The 16,589-nt window shown below is 41.3% G+C and overlaps 1 protein-coding gene across 8 annotated transcripts in view; it reads left to right on the plus strand.

Moving 5' to 3' along the window:
- CUPIN1 (cupin superfamily member 1) overlaps positions 1–16,589 on the plus strand; it is a 44,270-nt gene that overhangs the window by 19,739 nt on the left and 7,942 nt on the right. For 2 of the 8 annotated variants that reach the window (XR_009492655.1, XR_009492654.1), the window contains exons 6-10: positions 1,210–1,363; positions 3,358–3,467; positions 4,024–4,137; positions 5,394–5,540; positions 8,254–8,332. Coding sequence is in view for 5 of the 8 variants with exons in the window: in NM_001371792.1 (NP_001358721.1) it covers positions 1,210–1,363; positions 3,358–3,467; positions 4,024–4,137; positions 5,394–5,540; positions 8,254–8,388 (660 nt within the window). In the remaining 3 variants the exon portion in view is untranslated. Of the gene's footprint in view, positions 1–1,209; positions 1,364–3,357; positions 3,468–4,023; positions 4,138–4,588; positions 4,719–5,393; positions 5,541–8,253; positions 10,221–16,589 lie in introns of those variants that run through there. The other 6 variants (XM_059880747.1, XM_059880749.1, XM_059880746.1 and 3 more) reach the window with 6 other exon arrangements.

Below are 16,589 nucleotides of genomic sequence, written 5' to 3' on the forward strand. Positions count from 1 at the left end.
TCTCACTCAGTATCACTGGAGAAACTGCTGATAGTGCTGGGTTTAGAGGGTCACATGTAGATGCTGAAAGTGCAGATCGGTGATCAGAACTGGAGATGGTCCAGGCATGGCAATCTGGAGGGGTTCTGTGGTAAATTTCGGGACTTCAATAGTGGGATTCTGAGATTTATCTTGCATTAGATCCTGCTCTAACGTTTTAGGGAGAAGTAGAAGAAATGAGTCGTTAGAGTGAGAGTATTGTTAAGCATGGGAACCAGTGTATATTTTTACAGGAGTTTATATTGAACACAAAATACCAGTGCCAATCCATTGAACACTTGGAAGATTTTCATAAAGATCACAAATCTTGGGGTGGTTGAGGTCAGCTGTTTTGACTGGGCCATTGAAAACCACACTGGTGTCAGTGCTACCCTATCCTCAGCTGTCCTCTTCTGTTGCTAAAATTTGTAGAATGTTTCACAAATACCTTTTTTTTTGGACATTTTTTTTTTTTTTGCAGGTTAACCAACTTTAATGGGATCAAAACATTATACAATGAAATTTATATACATTCACTTTAAAATATAACAACTTTGTTGAGATGTAATCCATGTACTGTAAAATCCATCCTTTTTAAAGTATATAGTTTCAAAGCTTTTAGTGTGTTTTCAGATCTGTGCAACAGTCTCCACTGTCTGGTTTTAGAGTACTTTCATTCCCTCAAAAAGAAATGAAATATCATTCCCTCGTTCCCCATTCTCTCCTACCCCCAGGCCCTGGCAACTACTAGTTGGCCTTCTCTGTGGATTTGCCTGTTCTGTCTATTTCATATAAATGAAAACATATGATATGTGGCCTTTTGTGTCTGGCTTCTTTTGCTTAGCATAAAGTTTTCAGTGTTTAGTCATGTTGTAGCATGTATCAGTACTTTGTTCCTTTTTAAAATTTAAAATATTTATTCAGCTGTGCTGAGTCTTAGTTTACAGATATCTTATATGGTCTCTTAGGCTTCCCTTGTGGCTCAGCTGGTAAAGAATTTGCCTATAATGTGGGAGACCTGGGTTCAATCCCTGTGTTGGGAAGATCCCCTGGAGAAGGAAAAGGCTACCCACTCCAGTATTCTGGCCTGAAGAATTCCATGGACTATACAGTCCATGGGATCGCAAAGAGCTGGACACGACTGAGCGAATTTCACTCACTTTCACTCATTTGGTCTCTTATGTGTTTCAGCCTGAAGGTGGAATTAATTTCATTAGAACATTCCATAAGCAAGAGGAGGATCAGGGGGTCAATCTTCCTCCCAACTTGGCAGAACTGGTTGTCAATGCTAATTACTCACAGTCTCCAGATAACTTTGTGTGGAGGTACTTCTATGACTTGAAAGGTATAGTATGTTATTTTGTGAAGGCTTTTTACTTTTTGGTTAAGTATTTATATATGTATGATTACATGGGTGTATTGAATTAAGATGTAATGTGTTTTTGTTTTACTTATTTTTTTTACAGTAAGGCATAGTCAAGAGAACTTTGAAAAAACACATTTCTCAACAGAGTAGGAAATGAGAGAAAAGGCCTGGAAGCAAATGAGAATGTAGGAAAAAATTCAGAGCATGAGGGGGTGTGTGTTGGGGCTGGGCAATGCTGTAGCAGAAGAGCCTGATGAGAGAGGAGGGGTCCAACCATGTAGCAATTAAGGGGTTTATTTTTATTTATTTTAAAATTAATAATTGATTAATTTGGCTACATGGGATCTTTGTGCAGTGAAGGTCCTGTGAAGGTCTGCACGCAGGATTTTTGTTGAGGCACATGGTCTCTCCAGTTGTGATGCACAGGCTTAGTAGTGAAGGTGCTTAGGCTTAGTTGCTTTGCAGTGTGTGGGATCTTAGTTCCTCCATCAGAGATTGAACCTGCAATGCAAGTTGGGTTCTTAACTGTTGGACGACCAGGGAAGTCCCAATTAAGGGGTTTTAAATAGGAGAGTGATACAGTGAGGTTTTTAATTTACCTATTTTTATTATTTATTTTATATTATCTTATTGAGGTGTAATTGACATACAACATTACGCTAGTCTCAGGTATAAAACAGTGATTCAATATTTGTATATATTATGAAATGATCACCACAATAAGTCCAGTTATTAGTAACATCACCACTGTACATATCAGTAGTTGCAATTTTTTTTCTTAGGAGAACTTACAAGATCTTAGTAACTCTAATGTATGCATTGTGAAGTGAAAGTCACTCAGTCGTGTCCGACTTTTTGCGACCCCAATGGACTATAGGGTCCATGGAATTCTCCAGGCCTGAATACTGGAGTGGGTAGCCTTTTGCTTCTCCAGGGGATCTTCCCAACCCAGGGATCGAGTCCAGGTCTCCTGCACTGCAGGTGGATTCTTTACCAGCTGACCCACAGGGAAGCCAGTGTATGCTTTACAGTGTTATTAACTATGGTACCTTGTTCTGCATCATGTCCCCATGACCTGTTTATTTTATAACTGGAAATTTGTGTCTTTTGACTTTCTTCACCCACTTCAACCACCCCCATTGCCTGCCTCTGGCAGCTACCACTCTGTTCCCTGTACCTGTGAGCTTGGGCACATAGATTGTTTCCGTATCTTGGCTATTGTAAATAATGCTGCAGTGAACGAGGGCACAGCTGTCTCTCTGAGCTGGTGTTAGTTTTTGTTTTTGAAGTGATGACCAGCAGAATTGTGGAGAATGATTGAAAGTGGCCAGCTGAGAAGCAGGGAGATGAGTCAGGGACTCTTGCAGTCTTTCAGGTAGGAGATGATGGTGGCCTCACTCTGTGAGACAGAAAGAATTGTTGAGAAGCAGGGGATTTAGAGTTGCCTAACTGACAGGACTTCATTGACTGATCGAGGAGAGAGGTAGAGATTGGTATTTAGGATGAGTCTCACATTTTCCATGGCTTCCCTGGTGGCTCAGACAGTAAAGAATCGACCTACAATGCAGGAGACAGGGTTAGATCCCTGGGTCAGGAAGATCGTCTGGAGAAGGGAATGGCAACCCACTCCAGTATTCTTGCCTGGAGAATCCCCATGGACACAGGTGCCTGGCAGGCTACAATCCATAGGGTTGCAAAGAGTTGGACACAACTGAATGGCTAGCTGTACAACGAGGTCCCCTGAGTTGAACGTCCTAAAAGAGGTCACTGTATGTTAGAAATTTCAGGAGAACTATCTGGCGGGATCAGGTCAATATCTTGGCAGCACACAGAATGTGCTATAGCACTTCCTACCACAGAAACTTCTGTGACTATAGAAGGGCTGTTCCTGGGACTGCATTTGGCTCTCCGTTTGTGGTACCATTTTGAAGTAGTTTTGTCTTATTTTGTTTTTTAAATTTCATCTGATTCAGGCTCAAAAGAACATCGATTTCCTGGAGGAATAATACAGTTGGCACAATATTGGAAAAATAGAAGTGAACTGAGCCACAATGAAAAAATTTTTAGTGAGTTCCTGAATCAGGTAATTGAGAAAAATGTTTTGATGATTATCAAAATGGATGAAATATGAGCTTTAGGTTGGGTCAGTTTTTTTGGACAAAGCAAAAGGAAAGAGCTAGTCAAACACTCGTTGACTTGATCAGCGCAAACTATGGATTGAGGCCTCATTGTGAATTTGGAAGCTTAACTTCTTGGCATGGATGGTTACATTAATAAAGAGACTGGAGGCTTGTGAGATTTCTCTTTTCATGTGTTTTAAATGCTCACCTGGCGGTATTGTTTAATGACTAAGAGCACCGCTCTGGCATCAAATTCCGTGATTCAAACCCCAGTTCTGCCACGGTGTGTCCCTAGTTTACTCAGGCAACCTAGACTTTATTTTCATCTCATATGGTTAGTGGCAATCTTACAAGAGTGTTATAAGGGATAAGTGACATGATAACTGTAAAGGATATAAAAAATTGCCTGTTCTCAGTGAGGGCTTTATAAATATTAGTTACTACGATGATAATATGAATTGCTAAATTGCTGAGTTGAATGTTGGCTAAATGTTGGAATTCATTTTTCTTTTTCTTAAGCATCAAAAAGCCCTCACTTTGAGTACACTCAGGATTTATAACAATGGATTACGACAGCCACACTTTCATTTTAATGCAAATGAAATGGGATACGTAATAAGTGGATGTGCAAAGGTAATTTCTCTGTGAACAATTTTTTTTCCTTTTCAGTGCAGAAGGAAGCGAACAAGGAGGTATTTCTTTGTTTTGGTTCATTTGTTGGTAATAGAATAGGACTTTGTGCACATGGCTTTCTGGGCATGGTTTCCTTAGAGGATACCATGCATGTCCTATGAGGTAACTTCCAAATTTGCTCTTAGCATGAGAAGGGTTCTAAGAACATTTCAGAACTGATAGAGAGGCTTATCACTAATGGTGAAGGGCTGGAATACCTGCTTACATTTTCTGAGTTTTGCATTCTCTGGTAACGTAAGCATTTAATGTGCTCTGCTTTGGGGACCATGAAATTGGCTGTTTGCCTCTCAGTGTAATATGAATGGGGGTGGTGGGGAGGTGTGGAGCCCCAGTAGGGTGGCCATATGTCCCATTGGTGAAATTATTAATAGCACCCCTTTTGACTCTACAGAGAGTCCTGGTTTGGGTGATCAATTAATTATATGATTACCATAAGAAAAGCCACACAGAGTATCATCTTACTACAGTGATTTGACAGAAGCTCCTCTGGGCTTTCGTAGGGATCCTGGGAAGATCTGCAGGTAAAAATGGGCTTCTCTAGCATATATCTGCCTCAGTCGTGACAGAATCAGACCAGACTGAAATTCACCTTTTATGTCATCTGGAGCAAAAGTTTTAAGTTTTTAGAGGCAACAGCTTTACCATACTGGAAGAGGGCATTGTCATTAATCCTCCACAGATTTCCTTTCAAGGATCGGATGTTCTTTGTGAGGTGCTTTGTGCACATGTGTGTGCGTTTATGTGCATTCAGTCTCCAGCCCTCTTAAAGGAAGACCCTTAGGATGCTGCTCTCCCAGAAGGCTGAATTTTCCCAAATGAGTGGAAAGGAGGGTGTAGGGGCAGTAAAACACTGGAATTTAAATCCTCTGCCTAATTAGTGAATGAATGTCATTGACACCCTTAATTAGAACATGGCAGTTAATGCTTTTTTTGTATGAAGTTCTGCAGTATTGATTTCACTAATGCATTTTGAGGGACATTTACTTCAATAGAGTATCTTCTGAGTTTTGTAGAACTCTGTCTCAGAAACAGGAGTGTGAACGTGAAGGATTGCCTCTTTTTTACTGTTTACCTTCTCTAAGAAGTCCCTTTATAACTACGTGCTTTTATTGATCTGTTCACTATGAATACTTATCCTTATTGAATATATGATTTTATGTGCTTCAGTTCAGCATAGTTTTCTCCCCCCTCCTTAGGTGGGCATTATCAATGCTCAGAGTTTCACAGAGTTTAACATTCACATTGGAGATGTGATATTTTTCCCCACTGGAACCCAGCATTACATTAAGAGCACATGCGATGAGGATTTGCTTCTCATTCTTGCCTTCAGCACTGGAGACCAGGTGAGAATAAGCCAGTGGCAGAGATGTTGGTGAGTGCCAGTGATGTGCAGAGTCCTCTGCTAAGCAGTGTATCTGGGTCATAGAGGGGACTCAGCACATGGATATTGAATCGATGACTGGTTTAATGAACTGGCTGAACCGATGTGTGAAGAGGAGAATTGGAGGTCAAATAATCTTTTCATTTGGTTATAAAGGGATCCAATACATCACATTTCTCTCTCAATTCCCCGAATTCTCAACCAACTGAGAAAAAAGATGAAAGAGTAGCATGTGCGTGCTCAGTTGCTTCAGTCTCGTCTGACTCCTTGCAACCCCATGGACTGTAGCCCTTCAGGCTCCTCTGTCCCTGGAATTTTCCAGGGAAGAATACTGGAGTGAGTTGCCATGGCCTTCTTCAGGGGATCTTCCCAACCCAGGGATCGAACCTGTGTCTCTTAAGTCTCCTGCATTGGCAGGTGGATTCTTCACCAGTAGTGCCACCTGGGAAGCCCAAAGAGCAGCATACAGAGACTTAGAAAATCCTTTCTATTACTAATCATGAAGATATTTGGGAATATGATTAGCATCTGTGGGTAGGTGGGTTTCCTAATATCTACTGGGTTGGCCAGGATTGGTGTTGAGGTGAGCTCTTACATACTTTATGGCATAGAGAAACAGAAACACAGCCTGAATTTTGAAGCTTTGCCAGCTCCCAAACAGAGAGGGAGGAGGTGAAGTAAGCATGGCCAAATTATTCTTCTGAAATTTTGGTAGAGAGATAAGGGAGAAAGAGAAAGAGGAAGAGGGAGGAAGGAAAAGAAAGTCTCTTGTATATGAAAAGAAACTATAGGAGACACGAAGTAGCATGAAGTATGACTCAGCAGTGCTCCTGAGGAGGAGTAGCATTCCCTCCCATCATTGTTTGAAGCAAATCTGATATACCATGATCTGTATTATAAAACCCATATTAAGAGAAATTATTTATTATATTAAATAGTTGTTTGCTTTCAAAAATTCACCCCAGTGTTCCTTAATTAGCTGGAATAATGTGTTTGAAGAATAAGAATAAATAGTAGAACTTAGATTTTAGAAAAAGATCTTAGGACTAGATTCCCTGCCGAGACAGGGTGAGAATTATGAGTCTGGGGACCCCTGGGGCAGGTCCAGAAACAGACAGGCCATGGTTCTTCCCACGTGGAGACCCAGCAAGATCTCCAGTGGGGAGCACAGTGTGGATTCAGCAGTTTCATCAACAAGACCTACACCAAGAGGCGAGCCTGTCCTGCTGGGTGATGCTCATTTCTATGATGACACTTCCCCTCTTTAAGGGAGACTGGAAAACTCCAGAGTCTGCTTCTCTGAGTCTCCAAACCTTTCTGGTGGTACCTGGGGTGAGGTTTATGGAGAGCTCTTTGAGAAAGATACGTACTAGAAAACTATTAACAGCTGTAGACTTGCTCGGGGGAAGGTGAGGGATAGGATTCTGGTGTCCCATACTTTTGGAGTCGGTCATGACTGAGTGACTTTCATTTTCACTTTTCACAAGATACAAATTTCCAGTTATAAAATAAACAAGTCATGGGGACATGATGCAAAACAAGGTATACACTGGCTTCCCTGGTAGCTCAGCTGGTACTTGCACTGCTACTGCCCCCCGCCTTGGTCTTTATTCTCTACAGTTATTATAAGAACAAATCACGAAGCAAAATCAAATCCAATATAAATAGGAAAAGAAGGGAAAAACATCAAAAGAGAGGAGGGAGAGAGGATGAGAGACAGTCTGAGAGATGGAAACACACACCCAGAAGGAAACAGAGGATGAGAGATGGGAGCACAGAGGAGACATACGTGCCCAGAAACACACACACACACAGACAGAGACATGCACAGACATAGAGATGGAGAACCACAAGGAGAGTGACACAGACAGAGAAGCAACGCAGAGACATATGGACAGAAGGAAACACACAAACACAGACAGAGACCCATAGGGAGAGGCACAGGAGGAGAGACACACGGACACATACATACCCACACACAAACAGACCTGTACACACAGGAGAGGGAAAGGCAGACAGACCTAGAGAGAAACACACACGGAGAGATTCAAAGACATACAAGCTCAGAGACACACGCAGACAGAGAAGCACAGTGAGCGACACAGAGAGACCCACATACATGCAGAAATTGAGAGGCTGGCTGAGAAAGGAGGTGGTGTCAGAGCGGGAGGGGAGCAGAGAGAAGGACAGGAAGATAGTGATGGAGAGAGGGCGGACAGAGTCAAACCAGCTGGACACCCTGCCCCAGAGGCAGAGACAAACGACTGTCTCTGGCTACGGAGAAGGAGGGCCGCTTACAGGGCCTCCCGGTGAGCCTCCATCATGTGCCTCTGGGCGTGGAGCCTGGGGAGGCCCTTTGGGCAATAATCCCTGCTTCTAGGTGGGCAGAAGCTCGTGCTCCCTCTTTAAAGAGAACCAGCTCAGTGGGATGGAGGTCCCTTCTAAAGAGATGCCTTGGCATCTCTAGCCATCAGTCACTTTCCTTATTCCTGGAGTTGAAAAGGTGAGCTCCCCCTGGCAAGAGAAGATAAGCACAAGGGGACCATTTGCAGGATTTCACAGCTCCTGGTGTTACATAGCCATGCAGCTAATGTCCTGAAAATGCCCTGCTGGCTGTAGGATATATGTGGCCGTACTTTGGCGCTGACACCTCTTCTCTTGGTTTCCACTATCAGTTGCAAACCCTTGACATGGACGATTATCTCCAGGCCACCGCAGACCACATCCTGGCTCAGCTTTTCTTCAAGAAGCAAAGTGAGTTTAAGAAGATCCCCCAATTTAAGGAAGACCAGGCAGTCAACCTGCCTTAGATTTGCTGACGTGTTCATACCTATTTTTTTTTTCTTCATATGTTATTACTGTTTTTAAAGAAGGTCCACTTGGCTCATGAACTTGGAGCTCCTTACAGAGAGACATTGGTCAAGCAGGTATGAAAGCAGCCCCACGGGCTCATTTAGCTAAGCTCATAGGCAACTCGTGCTAAGCGAACATTTCCGTATACTCTGCAGCTTATCTACAGAGGGGCTCTGCTCAATTAAATTACTATTTTTTTAATGGATTTTAGTATGCATGTATATATTTATTTTGCTTTTGTTGCATCAGATTTATTACTCCAAATGAAAATCCATTCTTTTTTTTGCACATGAGTGAAACTTAGTGTCATCCTTGTATTTTTGCTATTCATCACTGTGGAAGAAGTATGGAGATCAGCCTACTTATGTATGTACATACAGACGCAGCCAGAAGAAGCCAGGTGCATCTAACCTTGTCTGGAGAGTTTAGGGTAGAATCTTAGGTTAGCCACTCTCAATGCTTTTGTCGACATGAAGATACTTTTTATAAGGCTCCAAATTTCAAGGACTCACACGAGTAGTTTACATATTGTATATTAGCTGAGAAAATACTTAATGGCAAACTAATTATAAATTCAGTATTTTCTTTGAATGTATTTGAATTTTATTAATCACATCACAGACTATTTACTTTTGAGGAACAGTCATCTGTATATTTGAGAAGCAAGTGTTTCTTTAGTCTATTGGGTGGGTGTGTATGTGGATTTGAAGACTACTTTTCATCACTTGGAAACTGGTAGGAGCTGGTGGTCTCTAAGTTGGGGGTCATTGTCTTAAGTAGAAAAGAGTTTGTTCAAATCTAATCAGTGCTTGATTTTTCTTTGTTGTTTTGTCACTAAGTCGTTCTAACTCTTTGCGACCCCGTGGACTGTAGTCTACCAGGTTCATCTGTCCAGTTTTCCTGGAAAGAATACTGGAGTGGTTTGCCATTTCCTCCTGCAGGGGATCTTCTCAACCCAGGGATCGAACCTGTGCTCCCTGCATTGGCAGGCAGATTCCTTACCACTGAGCCGCCAGGGAAGCCCTGAGTTTTCTTTATAGTTTATCTTAATAGGTATCTGGTACCTCTGCGTTTTGCTTGGGTACCACTGTCAATTCTGGGCTATACTATATACAGCTCTAGTCAGTATAGACACTTGTTAATGCTTTCAGCCAGCACCCTCTTTCAGTTATATTTCCCTGACTCATAATGAAATTTTTAGATATTTTAAGGATGTTTGTTCTTAGCCGAAGAAGGAATCTGTTTATATGTTCCTTTCTCTCTCTCTCTCTGTGTTTCTCTCTTTAGATAACTAGCTCTGTTGACCTTATAGAAGACAGAGAATCAGGAATGACCCCCTTTGATGGAGGAGTAGTCGTTTGCATATTATATATGATCAGGTCATGAAAGGCCTGTCATCCCTTGCTACCAAGGTGTATTTACCTTATTGCCATTTTCCAGGAGAGCCAGCTGAGATTAGAGCTTGGTAGCACAGGGGATTTTGTGGTGGTAGTCTTGCTTTGAAGAGACTTTGTAGGGAGTTCGTCACCATCCAGGAGGAGGCGCATGGTTGAGAAGATGCAGGGAGGAGCATAGGACAGTAGGTGTGTGGAAGGTGGATGTCCAAAGAGAGGGGGAGTATTCATAAAAGGAGACGGCGGTGTGTGTGGACAGAGCTTACCTGCAAATCTTGTTTTACTTTGGGACTTTTTAAAAATATATTATAAACCAGGTGATAATCCCTTTTCTTGAATCAGGAAGTGTATCTGATTACTATGTGATCATTTAATAAAGATTTTGTGTATCTGCATATTATTTTGTCATTTAATTTTTTCTTCTTTTCTTAATTTATTTTTAATTGAAGGATAATTACAATATTGTGTTGGTTTTTGCCATACATCAGCATGGATCAGTCATAGGTGTACGTATATCCCCTTCCTCCTAAGCCTCCCTCCCACCTCCCACCCCATCCCACAGCTCTAGGTTGTCACACAGCACCGGTTTGAGTTCTGTGAGTCATACAGCAAATTCCCACTGTTTTGTCATTTAATTTTAAATGAAACCTGTTCTTGCAGTTTTATGAATTTGGCACATTACTGGATTCCTTCTATGCATCCTTGAAATATGCTATATCATCATCTAAAGACAAAATACTATGGTGTTGGAACTCTCTGGGTTTCCTGACTTAGGTTTCCAGCCTATTATGTATTTAAAAAAGAAAAATAGTAAAAATAAAATTGAATGATCTAATGAAGACATATTAATTGGATGTTGTTGGTATATTATTTTATGGGGGGATTTTTTCTTTTTGACCACACTGCTCAGCTTCAGGGATCTTGGTTCCCTGACCAGGAACTGGACTTGGGGTCATGGCAGTGAAAGTGCAAAGTCCTAACCACTGGGCAGCCAGGAAATTCCCTGGGGAGGATATATTCTTAGTTTTCACTTGGTGGTTCTAATTTCAGTCCTTTTTCCCTGTTTGGAAAGCTGATGTCTAACTTTAATACCATTTTATTCCTTAGGGTAATTTCATCCATTACTACTCAAGTGCTTTTAAGCTTTTTGGTATACCTATTTTATTTATTATCAAATCAATAGATTGAAGAGTGAATTGCTCAGTCAGACTGATTATTTGTCATCATTTAGGCAAAACCCAGGCATTTGACTGAAAAGCTCCTTTAAAACTGAACCTACCTTACTCACTTTACATAGCCAGTCTATAATACAGCTACATTTGATTCATTTGAAATGGTTTGAATTGTACATAAAAAGTTCTTAAATCTTTAGAACTTTTTAACAGCAGCTTTGAATAACTGAATGGAGCGAATTGATTTGCCTAGAGGAGCTACAAGGTTAGGTAAACACCACTGAGTGTTCCTTACTGCTTATAAATAGTGCAAGGTGGTTATAAAAAGTTTCTTTGTTCATATTCTTATCCTTTCCTATTAAAGAGTAATCAGGCTGCTTTTTACCACCAAACCAATTTAGAAAAAGGAAAATAGTTACTTTTACTATATAACTTGATTCTTAATGACCATAATTTACCAACGGTTGCAAGTGATTTTCAGTTATATAGCATTACTACTGTAAAAAAAAACTAAGAAAAGAAAGTGGAAAAAAAAAAGCCACAGTGACTTTGTGCTATAATCAGAAGTGATAAGTGGTATTTCTTCCACTCTCTGCACTCACCGTAGCTTCATGAAACTTGTATGTTCACTTTGGAGCACTGTTCCTTTATACAGAACAGTAGGACACTGGAGAGTCCAGAAAAGAAAATTGATGCTAAAGAGATGAAAACCTATGTTTTCTTCAGTGTACTTAAGTTGGAACTGTCGGGAAAAAAGTTAAGGGATGACGTAGAAACAGTGAAGTTGTACAGCTGGTAGAGGCCATGTATCGTGTGATCTCAGTGCTTCAGTTTGCAGAGAGACAAAGTGATACCTGACAAGGGTAGGGTGCCCAGATTGTAAGTAAGATATTTGAGACAAAGTCTGGATCTTTTGAGGTGCTTTGCACCTCCCCTGGGGAGTTTATTTTTTTAAAGGGTCCGCTAGTAAATGTTTTATTTATTTACTTTTATTTATTGTATGTTTGGTTGCATTGGGTCTTGGTTGCTGCATGTGGGCTCTCTCCAGTTGCAGGGAGCAGGGCTGCTGTCTAGTCGCCGAGCTCAGGCTCATCATCGTGGTAGTTTCTCCTGTTGTGGAGCTCAGGCTGCAGTCGTTACGGCTCACGGGGTTAGTTGCTCCATGGTATCCTTGTAGAGTTTTTTGATGACTGTTTTCAAGTACATACAAGATTCCTCCACCTGAAGCAGAACTCTACACTAGGAAATGGACCGTCTTCAAGTGGGAGAGGTGGCTTCTGCCACCTGCACTTCAGCAGCCCCAGTGCCAACACCGCTTCTCCTTTTCTGAGCCTGGAACGTGCCCAGTGTCCAACCCCCTGGTAAAGAGGTGACCAGAGCCCCCTGAGATCACTGTCCCTATGTAGCCAAGTATTCCCTGCTTGAGTTTTCATTTTAAAGTTTTATTAAACAATTTTTATATTGTGGCTCAGATGGTAAAGAATCTGCCTGCAATGCAGGAGGCCCGGGTTCAACCCCTGGGTCAGGAAGATGCCCTGGAGAAGGGCATGGCGACGCACTGCAGTGTTCTAGCCTGGAGAATTCCATGGACAGAGGAGCCTGGCGGACTACAGTCCATGGAGTCGCAGAGTCAGACGTGACTGAGAGACTAACACACTTACACTGATAAAATGAACATAACATAAAAGTCACCATTTTAAGGTGTACAGTTCAGTGGCATTAAGTATATTCACCTTGTTGCGTAGTCACCAGCACTGTCCATTCCCAGAACTCTCCAGCATCCCAAGCAGGAACATAATACCCATTAAACACTAGCTCCCCATTCCCTTCTCCTCCCCAGCTCCTGGTAACCTTTATTTTCTGTCTTTATAAATTTGTCTATTTTAGGTCCCTCATATAAGTGGAGTCATACAATGTTACTCAGGCCTTATTTTTATGAATTTTTTTACTCATTTTCAGTAATTATGCCTTTACTATATTCTTATCATTGTGCTGGGATACACAAGAGACATGAAGATGTGGTCTCTACAAATTTATAATTTAAATATTTCTTATTTAGTTCTATATTTCTCTTCCCTCCCCACCCCTGTATGAACCCAGCCCTTATCATGAGTATTCAAAAGAATGTTTATTCATTTAGATCACGTTAAGGGGCTACCCAGGTGGCACAGTGGTAAAGAATCCACCTGCCGATGCAGGAGATGCAAGGGTTTGATCCCTGGATTAGGAAGATCCCCTGGAGGAGGAAATGGCAACCACTCCAGTATTCTTGCCTGGGAAATCTCATGGACAGAGAAACCTGGCGGGCTACAGTCCATGGGGTCACAGAGACATGACTGAACACACACACACACACAAGGAGTACATAGTAGCAGAATTGAAAAAAATTAAAGACGTGAGTCTATATTAAGCATTTGTATTTCCAGAGAAGGCAACACTCAGTCTTTTTGGTGGTTCCCATTCCAGAGACTGTCATAACAGTTCTTGGTCCTCAAATTTTTCATAACTCTCATAAAATTGCTTTTCCTCTACTTTTTTTTTGAAGGCACCTCATTCTAGTCCCTGAAGTTTAGTCATCCAGAGTGTTTGACTTCTGTTCTTTAAACATTAACAAGAAACCCCATGTAGCCTCAGCAGGTGTCCCTTACATCTCTTACCTTGATTGAGGAATGCCCAACTTCATCCTACTGGCAGTATACCTATTGTTTTATTATGTTAGCCTGTTGAATTCCATCTTCCTTTGTTCAGAATGTGGAGTAGCTCTCAATGAAAGGGAGCAGGCTTTGATGTGCAGGCTAAATGGATGTTGTACCAGAAGGGCCAGCTGTAGTGAGGGGGAGCCTGGACTCATGAACTTCAGTGAAGGCATTAGCCCACATCCCAAAAGACCACTTTGGATGTAGGGTCAATGAAGATTTTAAGATATTTAAATCATCACCTAGGAAAAATTTGCAAAGGAAAGAGTATCTGTGTTTTTTTTTTTTTTTTGGTCTTTTCAGGAAATTGGACAATTAAGAGGCAGTGTTTTTTAATTTGTTTTTGTTTTGGTGTTAAGCATGCAGTACGCTGCAGCTGTTAGTACGTGTTGAGAATAAATTAAATAAAAATAGAACAGTTACTCCTAAGGTTGGTCTCAAGTGATTCATGTAAAGCCTTTAAATGTCTCCAGTACCTAGATAACTTTTCCTCCAGAATCAGCACTGCTCAGAGGATTGCTGTCGTGGGAGATAATTTTGTCTCTCTTTGTAAGGCGTTTTAGATAGTAAAAGCCAAGAAGAAGAAATTTCTGTCAACCAGGATGGATTGTCCTTTCAAATGTACTTTCTCTAATGTAAAATAAACCATTGGAGATGAGTTTACGAGTTTATATAGTTCTGAGTTCCCACCTCGCCTGGGTATGGGAAGGCTTTCTTAAATACACAGATAGCTCCAGAACAGAGAGAAGCAGGAACACGTACAAGAAAAGGGAAAGCTGTGGTTTTAAGGGCTGGAGTAGAAATCTTGAATTTCCTTTCCATGAGACATGTTCAGTTTTCTTTTAAAATATTTGCTTTTGACTGGAAAACTTTTCTAGCCAGATATAATCTACTTTGGCCTATATGTTTAGCTACTACCCCTTAGGTCTTTTAACTTTCAGTTCCTCATTTAGATAAAGCATACAGGAGCAAAATGTCCAATTGCAAATGTACAGCTTGGTGATTTCTGCAAACAGAACATGTGCATTCATCTAGCACTTTGATCAAGAAATATTATATTACCTGCAAGTCCTCTTGTGGGGCCAGCTTCAGTCACCACCCCCAATATGATAAGCAGTTTTTGAACTTTGTATGCATGGGATCATAGTCTGTGTGCTTTTTGGGACTTGATTTATTTTCCATAACATTATGTTTTCAAAACTCATTCATGTTGTTGCTCCTCCTCTTCACTTAGTTTTTTTTTTTTTTTTTTCCTTTTTCTTCAGATAGACATGTTGCTTTCATGTGTCACCTCCTTGATTCAGTGTAGGGAGCCATGACATGTGTATAAGTGGAGTGACTCGAAGTCAGGTCCTCTTGGTGGCCTTCATCGCTAGGGCTGTCCCTGCTTTTTTTTTCTTCTACATGGTTGTTATCTGGGCAGAACTGAGATCTAAGAAGAGAGAAGTGCTAAAAACTTAGCACTTTCTGTCTGAAGTTTCTTTTCCTTTAACACTCTCCTTACTCCAACTCTTTCCACCCCAGTCCATCAGGTGGGAGGAATGTGATCAATGCTGACTACTCCAGCCAGGTTCAATTCCATGGCAACACTTTCCCCCAAACAGAAGTCCTTTTTCTTTAATTAGGGAGGCAGAAGTAAAGGAAGGTGACCTAGAAGTAAAGGAAGGTGACCTATTACCAGCTTTCATAAAAAAAAAAAAAATAAAAAAACATCATTCTTGTTTGGTTGGCAAGTTGTTCATAACTGTTTTCCCTCTCCTGGTTTCCTTGTCCATGAGAAATGAGCTAGTACTTCATAAAAATAAATTTAACAGCAGCTATTTTTAAGAGAGAGAGATTTAAACTTCACAAACATATAGCTTAGATGAAATAACCCTTTCAAGTTTGAGCAATTGATTTTATCAAGAGTTTTTCCCCTGGGCTCTTTGCAGAATGAAATTTATAATAGTAGCTCTGTAGTTTTGAAGGTCCTCTTTTTACTAAGTATGTGTCAGTTCATTCATTTTAATGCACAGTGCAGAAGTAAAGCCAATAGCTGTCTGAATGTGTCTACTTCAATTACTAATGCAGTATCAAGAAAATCAATAGATATTTGAACACTACTCCAACTTATTCTTCTGACCTAAAAGGCAGAGGATGATGCTGAAGCTGAAGCCCCAGTACTTTGGCCACCTGATGGGAAGAACTAACTCATTTGAAAAGACCCTGATGCTGGGAAAGATTGAAGGCAGGAGAAGAAGGGGACGACAGAGGATGAGATGGTTGGATGGCGTCACTGACTCGATGGACATGAGTTTGAGCAAGCTCTGAGAGTTGGTGATGGACAGGGAGGCCTGGTGTGCTGCAGTCCATGGGGTCGAAAAGAGTCAGACATGACTAAACGACTGAACTGAACTGATTCACTGGAATGAAGTCAACTTAGATTCTTAGGTTGCAGTCAAAGTGGTTATATAACAAAGACAAAAGAATTGTGCATTTGTCATCTGATATTTCTTTTTATATTTATTATCAGTGTTTGCAGGACAGGGAGAAATGGAGGAGGAAGTGGGAGGAAGAGTGTAATGGTTGCTGTGGTTTTAGACGCTAAGGGAGATACAGACCCTCCTGTAACTCTGCAGTGACTGCGAGAAGGACTGTCCGGGAGGTGGATTATGGTACAGGGGCTGCTGAAGCCTTCTGGCAAGTCCCTCCTCACAGTCCTTGACCCTGGCTGCCTGATTGGAAAAGTAGACTGCAGAGGCAGAGCTCATCTGGAGAGGTCTCTCCACGTGCCTCTGCTTGGGGCATGAGAACCATTTCCATTTGTAAAATGAAATGTTGAGAATCCTGCATCTGTGGGCACTAAAAATTCCCCAAACCCAAGATGTGAAGGTCAAATAGAATAGAGAGTTACCTT

The sequence above is a fragment of the Bos taurus genome, chromosome 24, assembly GCF_002263795.3.
Source record: "Bos taurus isolate L1 Dominette 01449 registration number 42190680 breed Hereford chromosome 24, ARS-UCD2.0, whole genome shotgun sequence".
Taxonomy (NCBI): domain Eukaryota; kingdom Metazoa; phylum Chordata; class Mammalia; order Artiodactyla; family Bovidae; genus Bos; species Bos taurus.